Source organism: Mercenaria mercenaria, chromosome 9, assembly GCF_021730395.1.
Source record: "Mercenaria mercenaria strain notata chromosome 9, MADL_Memer_1, whole genome shotgun sequence".
NCBI classification, from domain to species: domain Eukaryota; kingdom Metazoa; phylum Mollusca; class Bivalvia; order Venerida; family Veneridae; genus Mercenaria; species Mercenaria mercenaria.
In genome coordinates, this window is record NC_069369.1 from 49244609 (window position 1) to 49264013 (window position 19405).

General features: G+C 34.3%; 1 protein-coding gene across 1 annotated transcript; it reads left to right on the forward strand.

Annotated features, from left to right (window-relative positions):
• Positions 1–251: 251 nt before the first annotated feature.
• On the forward strand, positions 252–14394 carry LOC123547074 (uncharacterized). The gene is made up of 6 exons (XM_045333851.2): positions 252–407; positions 5350–5914; positions 11091–11306; positions 11484–11578; positions 12405–12530; positions 13098–14394. Exons 1-6 carry the CDS (start codon positions 399–401, stop codon positions 13161–13163), a joined length of 1077 nt encoding a protein of 358 aa, XP_045189786.2. The 5' UTR covers positions 252–398; the 3' UTR covers positions 13164–14394.
• The last annotated feature ends 5011 nt before the right edge of the window (positions 14395–19405 follow it).

Here is a 19405-nt window from a genome sequence, read left to right on the forward strand (position 1 = left end):
ATATTTTGATCTGACCCTATAAAATTGCTATGTTAATGTGTCTGAAATGCTGTTTTACTGAAAGAATCATATTTTAATGGTCATTTTTTCAATTTTGGGGCATGTGACAGGGTCATTTCTTATAATGGAAGTCTATGGAAAAAGAAATAGGAGTGTCTGACCTTTATTATGAATTGATACTGTTATATCGAGAATGGGTGTTTTCCCATGCATTTATTACGGGAGTAATAGTAGTGTCTGACCTTTATTATGAATTGATACTGTTATATCGAGAATGGGTGTTTTCCCATGCATTTATTACGGGAAATAACCGAAAAATCAAACATTCTGTTTTCATTTTCGTTTAATGTGAAACCTTATTATTATCTGGTGTTGTAAGAAAATAAAAATGGACTAACATGGCACTGGTATGAACATTGTATTTACCAATTATTTAGAAATAAATCGTATATAGTAAGGAAATACATTGGCGCCTAATTTTATTATAAAGATTGTATGTACCACACCTGCTACTTATACAGATTGAAAGTATTTAACTGCGAGTTATATTCAATATATTTACAACTGAGAAAAAAACAACATGTTTTGCAACGAAAAGGAAACATTACACACAGTGGCAGATTTCATCGAATATCACAATATATCAGGATTTTTAAAAACGAATACTTTAATTTTAGTCTTATAAGAAAAAGAAACTTCTTGGCAGTGGTACAAGGTAAAAGATAGACAAGGTTCGTGTCGAGTTCACAGCTAACACAAAACCACTATACTTCAACAATATATCTGCTATCATCAGCGTTTACCGCAGTATTATCGTGAGCTAACCTCGATATGAACTAACATTTTTTGTTAAACATTAAGATGTATACGTTATTCATGTGTAACAGATAAGTAGTTTTGAGGTCAGCGAAGATTTTGTACTTCAAACTGTCCGTTATTTGGGTAAATGTTTACCAATCTGTATGATTCATTGAGATAATCATGAAATGAATGTTAATTTTAGCTGCACAAAAATGTAGCGGTGGTACAGTTAAGTTTAAGAATTGCGGTGTTTGCATTTTGTGCATATGTTCGGTGTCAGTCAGAGTCGCAATTTCTTTTTGTCATGATAACTATTTTATTCTTAAATTTTCATCTTTAACATAGCGTTATGTGAATCTATATTTTCTTAAGATAAGTATAAACTATTTTATAGAATACATAATTAATGTGCATTACGAAAGAAAACATTAAAAGAATTAAATGAATATAAATTATACCTCAAAACTTTTCACTGAATAAACATGATTTGCCGGAGTAGTAAACCCCAGTCGACTAGAGCAGTCTAGCACCATCCTAGGTAGTTATAAAACTAATAATTCTAATCCAATTAAGGCAAAGCAATTCATGCTGAGTTTTCCCTATTCGGCAGACAAATCTAACAAATGATTACAATGACTTAAAATATAACAGATCTTGAAACTTTTAACTGAAATAATGTTTCTTTATAAAACTGTGTACATTATAAAACTGCTGTAACTTGCAATATGATATTCTAATATTTAAACATACGGAGAAAACTAAACAAAAAGTGGTATAAAATGGTCTCCCGTGTCTACCTAAATAACTGTCTGTATTTTTTTAAAATATAGTAGAAAATACCGGTTTATCAGAATCTAATTCAAGTATATTTAAAGCGGTAAAATTATTCTAATAATTTTTAGACTTTATATTCTATATGGCATTTTCCATTTATAATGCAGGACACGGTTGATTATGCATTTGCAACCAGTGTAGACCATGATCAGCCTGCACATCCTTGCAGCCTGATGTTTGCTATTCAATCGCACATCTTAAGATATACTTGTTCGCGTGTAAATCTGAATAATTACAGCGAATATAGCCCAATAGTCGTAACGTAAGTTATATAGCGGAAAAATAGCTTGCTCTTAACACTAGGGATCCCAAATGCAAATTGTAAGCTATGTGTATGTTTAGTTTTATACAAATATTTCAATTAAAATTAAAGTTATTAAGTGGACGTGGTGTGTTCAACGGGAAAGCCCGTTAGCCCATTTGTCCTCCTAAGGTAAGAATTTGGTTTTCAATTACCATTTACGTTACATAATATACAATGTATGTACAAAGCAAAACTTCTTATAATTTGCCCATTTCATGGTAACAAGTGGCATTCAATACACAGAAAAAATGTTAAATTATGTTTATATTTATGCCGGTATACCAAGAATATTTCTCAATCATTAAATGATTTGACGATTTTCGTAGAGAAAGTAGAACAAATCAAACTGTCATTATGTCGACAGTGAAATGATAATTTTCATGTAAGAAAACAGACTTAAAAATTACATACGCTAATACATTTGCATTTGATTTTGTTCTTTTTGAATTGAAACGCTTACTGATAAAATTGTAAGGCTAATGATGACTTTCTAGTTGATGACTGAGGAAGTCACCATTTGCTCCAACGGGCGTTATATCTAGCATTGGCGGGCACCTGCTTGAACCGTTGACCTTGAATTCAGTTGAATGGCGTTATCACATGGAAAAAAAAATGTGCATGCTTGCGATGTTTTGAACCAAAAGCCATGACAGGCAAATGGTTCGAATTTAGCTACCTTAGCCACTAAGACACTGATATTCCTATCATTGCATCTGAGTTACAATAAGCTGTGAAGTTCAGTAAATAAAACATGATTTCTTATATCTAATTTGCAGAACGGATCAGAACAAAAATTTATTACAAACGTGTACATGGTACATCGCCATACGTAAAAGCATATTTTTATAATGTCACCTTAGGTAATCATTTAACAAGTCAACATTGTGTGGTGTAACAGGTTCTAAAGTTCAATCTACTAAATATCAGCAACAATAACAACAACTGTTCTCTATAGTAACTACTATTTAATATTCTACTAAGTTCTAAGATAACACATGTATATACATGAATGTCTTTCTTCATAATTCACTAACATAATTCGCTGACACATTCTCTGTTATTTCCTAATAATCTCTAAACTTTAACATTAATACTTAATCGTTAATTGCCTCGGTCCTAACCTAACTTATTCGTTTTGTGTGTATCGGACTACTATTTAATATTCTACTAAGTTCTAAGATAATACATGTATATACATGAATGTCTTTCTTCATAATTCACTAACATAATTCGCTGACACATTCTCTGTTATTTCAAATAATCTCTAAACTTTAACATTAATACTTCATCGTTAATTGCCTCGGTCCTAACCTAACTTATTCGTTTTGTGTGTATCGGACTTACATATCTAGCCTAACTGAGTATTAGAATGATACTGAAGTTTCTGCTTATGAAACTTGAGTCATGCGGCGTGATCAAAAGACCGGGTGTTTATAATTACCCTGTCATTTATCCAGTTAGTCAGTTGTCAAAACAATTAGTAGTTTTGAAACATGCATTAACTTGGCGATATAATGTAACCTGTCATGTAATGCACATGACTAATTTCCAGACCGTAAAGCTAAGTATGAAAAGGAATGCGAAATATATTCTTAAAGTACATGACTTATTATTGACCGAAAAGCTATCTGAAAAGAATGCCTAAGAAGTATTTGGTATAATGGATTCTTTAACGTTCCTCAACCATCAAAACATGACCTATATTTGTGCCGGTGCGATTTTAAACCCAATAAAAACAAAACCAAACCAATTTTACCTCTATTGTCTATTACAAAAGTGTTTCTTGAGATATTTCTTTCTTAAACCTACATGACATAGCAGTATTAAATTGTTATGATATTCGTCTTCTATATCTACGGTGTTGCTACATAACAGCTGCATATGCCTTGTTTAAAGACTTATTTTTCAATTTTCACCTTATAAAAACTCGTGTTTTAGTATAATGTAATATTTAGTATAATGTAATATGACAAGGTGAGCTATTGTGACCGCTTGATGTCCGTCGTCCGTCGTGCGTAGTCCGTCGTCCGTCGTCCGTTGTCCGTCAACAATTTCTAAAAAAATCTTCTTCTTGAAACCACTGGGCAGAATTACACCAAACTTCGCAGGAATGATCCTAGGGTGGTCCCCTTTCAAAATAGTTCAAAGAATTAAATTCTATGCAGAACTCTGGTTGCCATGCCAACTGAAAGTAAAAACTTTAAAAACCTTCTTGTCCAAAACCACAGGGCCTAGGGCTTTGATATCTGGTATGTAGCATCATCTAGTGGTCCTCTTCCAAGATTGTCCAAATTATCCCCCTAGATTCTAATATGGCCCCGCCCCGGGGGTTGCAAGTTTTTACATAGATTTATATAGGAAAAAAAGTTTAAAAATCTTCTTGTCTGAAACCACAACACTTAGACCTTTGATATTTGGTTTGTAGCATTGTCTTATGATCCGCAACCAAAATTGTTCAAATTGTATCCCTTGGGTGAAAAGAGGCCCTGCCCTGGGGTCCCAAGTTTTATATAGACTTTACAGGTAAAGGTTTTAAAAATATTCTTTTCTGAAACCATACGACCTAGGCTTTTGATATTTGGTATGATGCATTGTCTAATTGTCCTCTACCAAAATTATTCAAATTTTACCCCTAGGGTTAAAAGAGACCCCCGCCCTGGGGTCACTTCGTTATTATGTGAGTTATTTAGGAAAAATACTTAAAAAATCATTTGACTGTGACCTTGACATACTGACCTCCTTTCTTGTTTTTTAAGATACAGCCTTGAAATATTGATGACATACAGTTTTGCACACATATCGTAAAACCGAATTTCATTGACCGTGAATGTGACCTACTGACTTTGTTAATACTTTATCATCAGTTTGACATTTGAAACATGAGCTACATATTACTCAGGTGAGCGATCCGCGGTCATCATGACACTCTTGTTTCTTAAGACATAGATTTATGCTGGTATAATGTATAATGTTTTAATTATTTAAATTCATTGACTAACTGTTGGAAAATATTAATTTCGACTAAACAAATATCTGTTGTGTACTTAATTTCCCGCCGAGAACATCGATTTATTATTCATTGATTTTAAACTAAATATTTAGTTTAAAACGTGATAAAAAATATTTTAAAAAAACGCAAGGTACTGTACACAAAAGAGTAGTATTTCAGTACAAAAGTGGCAAAGCTTTCCTTTATACACAATTACAGTTTGATCTACATGTATTCGCGTATGTCACCGTATTATATAAACTTACTTTTGAAAAATAAATCTTTGGATTGAATTTATGTTCAAAAACATAAACTATCCTTATTCTCTTGTCACGCATAGTAATGATGTTTTCACTTGTACCTAGTGTAGCACGTTTTGTAAAAAGAGCTGTCTTAAAGTCTTTTGTTTTCTATGCTGCAGGTAATTAGGCATTTGCCAGGGAAGCTACAGGAGCTCTCAAGAAATATTCAAGATTACTCGGTTACCCATAAAATTGATAAGCTTGTGCAACAAGCAAACGAAGTCGCTCACTGTGTAACACACGCATTTTCAGTCAGTGGAAACGATGTTTTACAACAGAAGAAAAAACTTTCTAAAGTACGTTGTCCAAGTAAAGTGGAAATTGAAATTCTATCCCAAACTTTAATTGCATTCAAAGGTGATGTTAACAACTGCTTTGGAAAAGCTTTAGCTATGAAAACTAGTATAAACGATTTTATTGAAATATGTAGAGGAAAAAATAAATTGAAAAACAGAGAAATAGAAGAAGCTAAAATTGAAATATCAGGATTAGACAGACAAATCCGACTTGCAGAACAAGACATCAGAAAGTATGAAGATGATGCACGGAATGAAGAACGTGGAGCTGAAGAACTAGAAAACCGTTCAAGAGACCTTCGCCGTGAATCTGAGCGACATCGGGAAAAGGGGGCAATATGGGGTTTTATTTCGATTGATGTCGGGCTTGTATTCGCTCCCTTTACTGGTATGTTTTATGTTGCTTTATTTCTTATTTCAAGATCTCTAAAAGCGTCACATTAATCCTGAACGTAAGCCATATGTGTAATACACGGGTACCCTTTCTTGGTAAGTTTATTTTAATATTCGCACACATTACTGGTTTATTATAATATACATTTTACTGGCAAGTTTACTTTCGTCTTCGCATCTTTAAGTGGTCAGTTAATTGTAATCTTTGCACTTTTTGTTATTGGACCCGTAACAGAATACCTCCTTTTTGAAGAGTATTCAATTCCTATCATAAACCTATTTTGACTGCAGTTTTCATGGGGGGGGATAGGTTCAATCCCCACTGGGACCAATTTTTTTCCATATTTTCCTTTTTTGTAATACATGTGTAAGTTTTTACTTCTTTCAAGACTTATTATGGATGCATTGTACAAAAGTGGAAAATTTTCATTTTATAAGCGATTTCTTGCTGTTCAAAGTGAATTAACCTCTGAATCAGGAGGGGTAGAGTTAGACATCTTTAAAAAATACTGAGTTACATGCGGTAAAAGTTCTCTAATTTGCCTCCATTCTTTAGATTACATATTGTGAAAGAAATGCAGGTAGGTTTTACTTCTGCCCCAAGGTTATTTTTGAATGAAGTGAGCAAAATTCAAAACAGACAAACAGGATTCGACCTTAATTTTTCAATGTTGGGAGTTAGAATTCTGTCTCATTAAATCTATTTACTTGAGGCCCCCTAGAAAAATGATATTTACAGTTTTATTTTGTATTTTGCAATTGTTTAACAATAGTTTGGTGTTTCTTTTATCAAAATTAATGCTGTAATGAATTCTCTGAAGGCCATCACATTGAAATTTGTCTCTACTTGAGCTAGAGGAAATTTCATAAATTATACAAAATTTACACCTAAAAAACGGCACGTTAGAAGTTGTTTAAAATTAGCAACACAGTGAGAAACATGATAAACTTTAAGAATATACCAAGCAAATGCCTTTTTAAACACTGCTATTAGGGGTCCAGTACCTTAAGTTTACTGAAATTTCCATATCCATTACTGGTAATTCTAGCACGACTCAAATTTATTACTATATAAAGATATAGCAAACAGCCTATATATGAATCTTCGACAAAAACAAATGATTGGCTGATACATTGTACCCCCCGACAATTGTAACATACTTCTGTTCCATTATCAATAAATTATTCCAGGGCCAAATTTACGGTAAACACATCCAAAAACATAAACTGATAAACTATGGGAACGGATTTATTATTTCTTAAGTTTATAGTAATCCTTATACACTTCACCTGCGCGTTATTTGCAAGTCCTGCATCGTTTACTGGTTGGTTTATTGTAACCCTCGCGTCCTTAGCTTGTAAGTTTATTGCAATTTTTGCCTTCTTTACTAATTAGTTTATTTTAATCCTCGCATCCATCACTGGTTAGTTTCTTGTAATCCTCGAATCTTAAACTGGTTAGTTATTGTAACCCTCGCATCTTTCACTGGCCAGTGTTTTGTAACCTGCGACATCCCTAACTTGTAAGTCTATTGCAATCCTCGCCTCTTTATGTGGTTAGTTTATTGTAACCGTCGCATCTTTTACTGGTTAGTTTATTGTAACCCTCACACCTTAAACTGGTTAGTTTATCGTTAACGTCGCATCTTTTACTGGTTAGTTTATTGTAACCAACGCTTTGTTAACAGGTTAGTTTATTGTAATCCTAGCATCTTTAACTGGTTAGTTTATTGTAATCCTCGCATATCTAATTGGTTAGTTTATTGTTATCCTCGCGTCTTTAACTGGTCAGTCTATCGTAATCGTTGCATCCTTCGCTTGTTAGTTTATAGTAATTTAAGTGTAATCTTGGCATCTTTAACTGGTGAGTTTATTTTACCCTTCGCATCTTTAACTGGTTAATTTATTGTAATCATCCATCATTAATTGGTCAGTTTATTGTAATCCACACATCTAGAACTGTTTTGTTTATTGTAATCGCTGCATTCTTCGCTGGTTAGTTTATTGTAATCCTTTCTTCTTTAACTGGGTCGTTTATTGTAACCCTCGCATCCTTAACTGGTTAGCTGTAATCATCACATCTTTTACTGGTTAGTTTATAGTAATTCTCGCACCTTTTAATGGTTAGTCTATTGTATCCCTTGCATCCTAATCTGGTTAGTTTGTTGTAACCGTCACATCTTTTACCGGCTAGTTTAGTATAATCCTCGCATCTTTTGCTGGTTAGGTTATTGCAGTCCCGGGACACTTTTCTGGTACGTTTCTTTTATAATGTTTTATATGTATGTTATTTATCGGTATCGGTGAATGTCACCTTGGTCAAGTCCATAATTTTGTTATTTGTTATTCGTCGCCACATTCTTATACAAAAACTATTTAAGGCTACAGGAGAGGAAAACTAATTGAGTTTGACTCGAAAGATTTGAAGTCTCGGAATATATATAATCATACATGCTGCTATTCTCGGCAGTTAGAATGAAATGAATAGATACATGTTTCTGTCCTGATTCCAGACTTTTTGGTCTGTACCCGATGAAGAGTTCCACGTAAACTGAGACTGATGTCACCTCAGTGGTCCCGAGATTTGCAGTTATGGGCCAACATTTTAGTGTTCATAATTGACCCAGTCCAATCACTGGCGCTCTTTTCGGACGTCTGTCTCATTTACAAAACCGACGTCAAAGTCAATTGAAAAGCGGAAGAAGAGCTGTCGTAACGTATCGCGCTAAAGAATCATTAAAATCAGAATAACGAAAAAGAACCATGGTCATGAACGGGAAATTGCACTAATCCATTTCAAATGTATATTCTTAATTTTATCAGATGACCTAGTTTTTGACCCAAGATGACCCATATTTGAACCTGTTATAGATTTTGCCCAGGCAAACAGCCTGATAAAATTTAACGAATATCCAATCTAAAATGCAAACCCTAATGCATACACAAGGTATTTCTTTAATTTAATCGGGTGGCCTAGTTTTTTATCCAAGGTGACCCATATTTGAACCTGCTCTAGATTGCATCAAAAGAAATATTTTGATCAAATTTAATGAATATCCAGCATATACTTCGACCCCTTTTGCGCAAGGTATTTCTTTGACCATGTGACATAATTTTGTCCCAAAATAACCCATTTTTGAATTCGACCTAGCATTCATCAAGACTTTCTTATCAAATTTCATGAAATAAGATCCACTCAAAAATGCAACCCCTATTGGATACTTCTTTTGATCAGGTGACTTATGTTTTGACTTGGCATGACCCATGTTTGGACTTTACCTAATTTTCATCAAATTTCATATACAACCGTGTTTCATTGTTTTTACCGGGTGACCTAGTTCTTGATTGTTTTTACCGGGTGACCTAGTTCTTGAAATTGCATGAATATCCAGTGAAAATGCAGCCCCTATTGCATACACAAGGTTATTCTTTCATTTGACCAGGTGACTAAGTTTTTGGCCCAACATGACTCATATTTGAAATTGACATAGATTTCCTGAAAGCAGACATCTTGATCAATTTCATGAACATCCTGCGAAAAATGTACCTGTTGCATTCACAATGTTTTTCTTTGAATTTATTGGGTGTTCCCAGATGACCTATATTTGAACTCGACCTAGATTTTATCAAGACAACATTCTGATCAAATATCATGAATATTCATTGTAAAATGTAGGCACTATCGCATACACAAGGTTTTTCTTTGATTTGACCATGTGACATAGTTTTTGACCCCAGATGACCCATTTTCGAAACGGATCTGGATTTCATCCAGACAAAGTTTACTAGTTAGGTTGTGGGTCAACAAAAAGGTTTATAAACGATATACTCTAATATATTTCATTTGAATTATATCAACACATTTGTTCTTAATTTGTTATATGTATATCTTGTGTTTGTGGTCATCTTGAAAATATATTAATAGCATCAGTTTATAAAAAAAGTCAATATATAAACAGATGTAAAAGTGAACTTGGTGTACAATTTTAAAAAAAATAATGTGACATTTACACTGCCAATATGAAGGCCTCTCACATATAGATATTTCACGGCGACCACTTTAAAGTTGCAATAGATGGACCTTCTGGCCCCGTGGACTTTGTTATACTTTCTAATTTAGCTAAAACACTAGCGGTAGCACGCTTAACTGTCAATACAGAGGTCCGGGGTTCAAATCCCGGTCCAGGCACTGGAAGTTTCCGAGATGCTCTAGAGTGTCTCATGCCTAACTTAGAGGCCTGTACTGGTTCTTCCCAGGAAAGACGGCTACGCGTGTATCGGTGTAATACACCGGGAGAGTTAAAGAACCAGACAGTCTATTCGCAAAGAGCTAGGCTAAGTTAGCCGGACAAGTCTGTATCTAAAAAGGATTTCTCTCTATCGGTTCTGGGGACTTTATCTCACTCTGTCCCTCTGGTCAGATCGCTCTTTGTCTGTACTTGTATAGGATGAATATCGCGCCCTGTGTGGCTGCGTTTGCCATATGTAAAGCATCTTTAAACGTATTTATCATAAAAGGGTGCTAGAGCTATATAAATCTGGTATAGTAATACAATAATTCTTCTGGCTAGTTTGTCATTGAAGATGCAAAGGATTCAGAACTTGTTAAAGTGTCGTTTCAAAATCTAGATATATAAATTCGAATAGATAGACAGAAATAATGGACACGCCCATTCATCGGCGTCGGTGTCGGCGGCAATTTAGTTTTTTATATTGATGAGGTAATGTCTAAATAACAAATTAGGGGAGTGAATTGAAACTTTTACTCACTTATTCACTACGGTTTAATGATTTACCTTACAACTGTATTTTGCTTTTTTTTAGAAAATCATGCCCCTTTCTGACTAAGCATTTTTCAGATTTTTTATGAAATCTTTTACCCACGACTGAAATGGAACCGAGTTGCATCGCAGAGATTAAATAATTCTGCTTTTTTTTTTTTTTTTTTTTTTTTTTTTTTATTGAAACTTTGAGCTGACTGGCACTATACGGGTTCCATAAATCTACTTTGCATTCTTACAGATCTATGCCATGCCACTTTTTCAACTTTGATATTCATTGCGATGGCAAGCCTGTTAAAAGGCCGAGCGTTGCTATCCTCCGTCAGCACTTGAATTAATGTTTTAATCATTTTATCATTCAGCTCTTTAACATTTGAATATCAATTATAGGAGGGGCATCTTTAGTACCTGCACTGGCTTCGGCTGGAATAGGCGTGGCAGTTAATCTTGATAACGCCAATGATTGCGACCGTACTGCAGCGAAATTGCGAGTCAGTGCAGAGGATAAAAAAGCTAAAGCACGGAGACAGAGAGAGATGAAGCAAGAATTTGAATCGAAGAAGATTGCTAAGACCAACGAACTGAAAAGTCGTAAAGAGATGGTTGGTAAGGCATTTTTTATTTCAGTGTATCTGAACATTGTATGTTAAAGTGATCTGTACTTTTTCTTTTTGTATAATTTTGGAAGTGTAAGCCAACATTATCTGATCAAATTCGCTTCATTTCTATCTCTCATTATGTCATTATTACAAATGCAATAGATTGTTGAATGTTTTTCTTCAGAAAATCTTTCAAGGACATGCGACGGACTTATCGAACTTCAAAGGCATCTTCAGGCCTCAGTGTCTGGATTTGAACGTGCAATTTATATTGTGCAGGTAATTCAGATTTAGCCTTTAATAACTACTTTTCCTGTATTTATGACAGAATTTAAATGAAATTGCACAAAAAGTATAAGAACTACAAATGCATATGCTGTAGGTTTTCTGGCTGAATCATTTTGTGCGGAATCACAGGCGTTTGACATACAGAATAAGTAAACTTTGTCCGAACTAATCCTCTGAAACTGCAGTTTGTATTTCGTCAAAACTTTGTTCAAATGTTCAGGACCAATAATAGTTTTTCATACTATTGTAGATTTTAATTGTATTTCTGGAGTAACGATTTATCATTCTATTTAATTCAACGAAAAAAATCAATTTATATCACAAACATTGTAGTTCTTAACATTTTAGTTTGCTATCCGTCTAACACATCTTTGTACTACGGATATTGTGTATCATATATATTTACCCTTCCATTTAAATAATGCGGTCTTACCTAAAGCAATCTCTAGTTCTTTCTCCGTGCTCCAAATCCTCTTTTAGAAAAAATAAGAGAAGACAAGAGTGAAATATTTATACACGTAAAGCGTGTATTATGTAAGCACACTCTCATTAAGATGATATGAGCCGCATCATGAGAAAGCCAACGTAGTGCATTTGTGACCAGCATGGATCCAGACCAGCCTGCGCATCCGCGTAGTCTTGTCAGGAACCATGCTGTTCGCTAATGATTTCTCTAATTGCAATAGGCTTTGAAAGCGAACAGCATGGATCCTGACCAGACTACGCGGATGCGCAGGCTGGTCTGGATCCATGCTGGTCGCAAATGCACTATGTTGGTTTTCTCATGGTGCGGCTCAATTATGTTTATGTTCTACAGGATTTCCAGAATGCAATCCATTTGACAGTGTTACAGGGCGATGCATTTGTGCTCTTGAAGGAAGTCTTTATGGAATGTCCAGAAGAATTCCATGACGAAGCACACGAAGGATTGTACGACCTGAAGGTGATTAAACAAATCTGTATTGATCTGTATTCTTTGCTTATCTTGTACTGCTCTAGCTATTCTAGTATAATCATAAGCAGCAACAACAATCAGATGTTACTTTCTTAGGGCAATTAACATGGAAATTGAATATGCTTATTGTTAAACATTTTGACCATAACAACTATGTCTAAACTCCGTTGATGAAGTGGCGATCTAGCACTATTGAAAAACTTCATTGATGATTGGCTATCTAGCCCTATTGATAAACTCCATTCATTGTTGGCGATCTAACCCTATTGATATACTCCATTGATTGTTGGCGATCTAATCCTAGAATTCAACCAATCAATAATTTCTTGACTAGAATGAAATAGCTTGCTCGCATGGTATTGTTTCTTTTTAATGTACATATATATGAAAATACCTACAAATGCTCTGATTAGAAAATATAACTATATGCAGTCTATGTGAATACAAACTTTTATGCAACCGCAAAATTGCCAGTGAAATAGATTGTACGTATTTCAAAGTTATCACACAGATTTAACTTAACAAACACTAAATACATTTTTTCTTGAATTTTAGGTAAAATGGACGCAACTGGAACAACTATTTTTGTCGAACAGCGATCATCGAGGTATCGCGTTTTGAAACAAGGAATATCTTAGGCCCGAGAAGAAATTGGTTCGGCTAGCTTTATATATCCATATTTGGATCGGCGAGATTTATATATCCACGGTGGATAATATGTCAGCTAGTCAGAACTCGACTTGAATGTGTTTTACATTATTGTACAGTGCAAATCAACTGATTTCTCAGTCCACAAAAACGGCCATGTTATGCAGTAAATCATTGAATACTATGTCGATATCAATACTAGTTACAGAAAGAAATGTACTTTTATGTTTAAAAAATCCTCCTTATGTTTCGATTCAGTTTCGCTACTTCTTTCCATTACAGTATGATACAACATTAAAGTAAGTGTAAGTCATAAGTATATAGGCAAAACAATAGCTGCGTGTATCTTTTAATCAACATTATATTTATTTGTGCGGTGATGTTTATCTTTGAATATTTCTGCTATTCTTGAATTCTACTTAAAAACTAATAAATAAGAAACAGTAATAAAAAATTTCAATGTTTGTCTAGTTTTATTAAAATTTTCACTTTATCACGTGTTTGACGTCGCGGGTGTGAAATAAAGTCATTGCATAAAATTGCTAATAAACTTAGTCTAATAAAGCTTTGATGCTGACGCTTACGTCGTTTAAAGTATAGGAGACGTTTGTCAAATGGCTCGCTTATAATTGTTAAAGAAAGCAGAATTCTTTACGTTTCGGCAGGAAAAACTAAAATGTGATAAAAAGAATATTACATCTGTGACTTTCCCCATTGAATGTAATAAACTCGTTGAATAAACAATTGATAAAAGAACCTAGCATTTTATTATTTTATTCAACTCGTTTAATAAATTCAGTATGAAAAAACCACTCGTGTAATATCCTTTATTTTACAAATCAGCGAAGTTTTGAAATAATATAAAACTTCCATTTAAACACATCCTTAACATTGTGTTCTAACACAAACTTAATTTTGTATATACCAAATACAAACTGTCAAACATTTAAAGGTAGTATTTTATATTCAGGGCCAATTGTAGGCCTATGGAATTGTTTGCCAATAGAAATCAAATCCCCATCTTCATTTCAAATCTAATTGTATGAAATGGATCGATGGATGAATGGATTTTTAATACTAAATGCATTTCATATTTTTTGTCTTATGCATCATTATGTTCATTGTAGATAGTCTAAAAGGGTCCCGTGGAAGTTTAGCATAGCTAAATCGGTTACCCTTTATAAATAAAGAATTTACTTTCTTACTTACTTACTTACTTAACTTACTTAATGTCTATTATGTAGTCTTTTCTATATTTAAAACAAATAATGCGAATAAATTGGTGCTATATTTAGTTTTTCGTAGTTAACTAATGACATCTCCAAAACATTCCGGTGATAGCCTTTAGGTCATATATGGCGACTTTCTAGCTTTGATAGTGAAGGAAGACCACAGGTGCCCTTCCGTGTATTATTTCATCACGAGCGGGCACCTGGGTAGAACCACCGACGTTCCGTAAGCCAGCTGGATGGCTTCCTCACATAAAGAATTCAACGCCCCGAGTAAGGCTCGAAGGACAATTGATTTGAAGTCAGCGACCTCAACCACTCGGCCACGGAGGCCCCCTTAGATATCTAAACAAGTTAAGAGAATGCTTAAAATTATTTGTGTAAACAGTAGAACGGTCATTTACCAAAGTGGGTGTATTTTCACAGAATGGAAACTAAACGTTAAATTATTTGCACAATTACATTAAGCATTCTTTAATCTGAACTTTTATCTAGTGCAATAATGGGTTTTCAGCTTGTATATTCCCCCACCTACACATTTAGCTATTTGGGGCAATTTCATATTCATAATCAAAAATGAACTACTGCGTAATGTACATAAGACCCTGCGCGATCCTTAAAAAAAAGATGTTATTTTTTTCTACGAAATATCCTTCCAGACACAGAATTTAGCAAATCCATTTTTGTTGTTACCTTCGACTGTGAGTTGTGAAATTCCCACTATCAGTTGCACAATTCAGAATCAAACTTATGGTCAGGCAGCAACAAAACATTACATTTTGCACAGGAGACATAATATTTTAAGATTTTAAGGGTATTTCCTTGATTTTTAACCAATTAGCCGATGCATCATTGAATAATACGGGTTTCCTTACACATATGTCAGACATTTTGAGACCTCAGTTACAATAGCATCATCTGACCTAAAAATAATTTTTATTTTTTCCGATCACGAATTATTCATTCCATTCAATAACAATAAACTATTGCGGATGAAAATATGTATCTTGTTTCCATTTTGCAATCAAACTAAGTCCTCCATATGTAGTGTACAAGTTTCAGTCATGTTTCACAAGGGTTTTACTACCGATGTTTGTCTTAAAGGTCCACAATGCTTAAAAGAATTATCTTAAAAGTATAATTGAGCCGCGCCATGAGAAAACCAACGTAGTGCGTTTGCGACCAGCATGGATCTAGACCAGACTGCGCGGATCCATGCTGTTCGCTTTCAAGGCCTATTGCAATTAGAGAAACCGTTAGCGACCATCATGGATCGCAGGCTGGTCTGGATTCATGCTGGTCGCAAATGCATTATGCTGGTTTTCTCATGGCGTGGCTCATGTTAAACATCTTTTCTAATAGATGTTATGCATACTTACATGGTTAGAAAAGCACTACTTTTAATATTGCACATGTACTGTTGCAGTTAGTCCAATAAAGGGAGGTAATAAAAAACAATAGATTCAGTAAAACATTCTAGTATATTCGGCAATATTCAAACCTTTGACAAATGTTAAGAAAGAAATTATAGGAAATAAGATTAAACAAGAAATTAAATTAAATGTATTTTATGCTCATAATGGAAATTTTTAAACAAAGGCACTATGAGCCTTTAAACATCTTTCAAATTATATTTAGTTTGAAACTTAATGTGTTTAATACCGTGGATCATTCACAATCCTCCTCAAAGTGCTAGAATAGAATCATATCCTACTTGAAGAACTTCGGTTAGGTACTACTTATCATGTAGACAACAATGTCTCACGTATCTATTTATCACTTTGTAACATTACATCTCATCATATCTTAGGACCCCTATTATTTTTAACATTTCTGTTCCTGAAAGTGTAATTTTCATCCAGAGAACACTAAGAATATCTCGTTTCTGTCCTTATCCAGTGTTATTTCCAGCATGCTATTTTTTTGTATCGTAATAAATTGTGGATTGTATTGGTATCATGTAGAGATAGTACCTAAGTTTTTCAAATCATAGGTTTGAAGTTAAAAAGCTTTGAAATGAAGACAAATGTCCATATATTTCTCAAAAACAGAAATATAGACAATATTTTAACCAGAAGTGCGGAGTTATGAGCATTTAATATTTTCATGATAACGAAAATTCTGTGATCAAGGACATGTAACTCTTCTTGAACATGGAGAGCATAAACATCAAAGGGACATAATATAGTCAATATTTTCTAATTGGGTGCATTTGATTTAACATTCAACTTTGATCTGGATTGCTAAATACTGATCCATGATACTGTGTGCTAAAAATTTAGAACATCTGGAACAGTCTATTAACAGAAAAACTATGCTTTAGCAGAATCTAAATAGTTAAGCTCTAACTGGGACTCGAACCCAGGACCTCTCACACCTAAGGCAGACACTCTACACTTCCTATAACAGCAGTAGCTAATAGCTATGCAGTTTAATTGCTGGATTACATTGCGTGAACTGGAACAATAATCGGTGAACTCCGGATTATCGGCGTATTCGCTTTGTTACCTAACGGCATTTTTTGTGTAAAGAAAAAATATAATCTAATGCTGCCAACGTCATAATTGGTCAAATCTGCCCAAATTTCTCTGACGTGTTGTTCAGAGTATGAACTTACTAACTGGCAGTACCAGTGAAATATTACCTTCACTGAATATTTTATATTTGCCCTTTTTGCAGCTGCCGAACGGCAAAGACGATAAGATTTGTCCAAATATAAGTAATTATTTTACCAGTTTTGAGAGACTTTCAATTAATGGGAAATTACAGTTACAAACTAAATACCTTTCTGCAACACATGGAGTCATTAGCATTCACTGTCAATCAGTATTATGACTAAGATCGTCTGTCATTCATTCATTTCAAAGTTTCATAGACAGAGTCTTTTGTTTACATTTTTATCGTAACCGGTGCACTTGTAAAAATCACTTTAGTTTGAAAAATCAAAGTATGCGAAGAGCTATGGTACGGTCTCTATATCATGTTAGTTACGAACACTTTAAATGTCTGAACTGGTTACCAGCTTGTAAAAAAGTGCAACAACTCTGCACTGGTTACCTGTTTGTAAAAGATTGGAACAACTCTGAACTGGTCACCTGTTTGTAAAATAGTTGAACAAATTACACTATAAAACTCTAATATGGTTACGTGTTCGTAAAAGTGTGGAACAGATTACACTATAAGTCTCTGAACTTGTTACCTGTTTGTACAAGAGTAGAACAACTCTGAATTTGTTACCTATTTGTAAAATATTGGAACAGACTATACTTTAAATCACTAATTGGTTATCTGTTTGTAAAAGAGTGGAACAGACTGCACTTTCAATCTCTGAAATGGATACCTGTTTGTAAAAGCGTGGAACAGCTCTCAACTCGTTACTGGTTTGTAAAAGAGTGGAACAGACTATACTTTAAGATGGTTTGGCTCCTGATTATTGTTGATCAGAACTTTGTAACCTATGACTCTCTTCACAAGTACGAAACGATCATGTATTTATCACAAAGTGAAAGGGTTTGGAATTAAATCATTTTCATTTATAGAATGGAGTCTTTGAAATAAACTGCCTTCATATGTAAGAAATAACAAATATTTACTTTTGAAGGACGCGAAAAATACGGTGTTCCGTTTGGACCATCGATATTTTATTTCCGGACCCCATAATCACAAAACTACGATGATTCAGGTCCAAAACACAATGGTGAAAGCCGAAATCGAGATGGTGAAAACTCGATACTACGATGGGGAGAAGTCAAAATCACGAAACCACGATGATGAAAACGCGATATCATTTCGCGTTTTCAACATCGTGGTTTCGTGTTTTTATCATCGTGCTTTCGACTTTCGTCATTGTGGCTTCGACTTTCAACATCGTAGTTTCGACTTTAACCATCGTGCTTTCGACTTTCACCGACCTGCTTTCGGTTTTCGACTTCCATCATCGTTCTTTCGACTTTCACATTTGTAGTTTCGACTTTCACCATCGTGAGTTCGACGTTCATCATCTTAGTTTCGTAAATATGGTTTGAGACAAGCTATCCAATTGCACAAACTTAGCATAGCTCCTGCATATCAGAAAAGCCCTGGAGGCGATTGGAATAACCAGTCTGCATATTTTCGATATATCGCCATCATCTACTAATTTTAAGTAGCTCTATCTATGCAATGTTGTTTTGTATATTTTAAACCTTTCTGCAATTGAATTAAAACGTTCATGACTATTTTTATTGGGAAAATAGGCGATACAAAGTTAATAATCACGGTCATTTTCAAATTTATTTGTAATACCTGTTTTTCCCCGTTTTCATTGATATCTTGATATATACTTACTAATAACTATGCATATAACTATTAGCTTAAAACACTTTTGCACTGGCATTAGCTATTTAAGGACACAGTTTCAGGGTTTTAACTGTATTTCAAAAGAGTATGTGAGTCAAGCGCACACAATTTTTCCACAAAAAAAGGTCAGACAAATGCTGTTACAGTAAACATTTTAAGTTTTGATATTTGTTTAAATAAATGAAAATAAAACGAATGTATTATTTGTTTTAAAAATAAAACGTTTGAAGCTACATGAAATGGGAACGATAAATCTATTCTTTTAACGGAATTAAGAATAAAGAAACGTATAACATATTTCAAACCTCTATCGGGTTGCTGTGGTTACATTTAACTTTAAGATACGATAGGATGCAATGTTAAATGTATATGAGCCGTGCCATGAGAAAACCAACATAGTGGGTATGCGACCAGCATGGATCCAGACCAGCCTGCGCATCCGCGCAGTCTGGTCAGGCTCCATGCTGTTCGCTTTTAAAACCTATTGGAATTGGAGAAACTGTTAGCGAACAGCATGGAGCCTGACCAGACTGCGCGGATGCGCAGGCTGGTCTGGATCCATGCTGGTCGCATACCCACTATGTTGGTTTTCCCATGGCACGGCTCATATGTTAACCATTATCTATCAATAAGGTCATAAAGAAAATG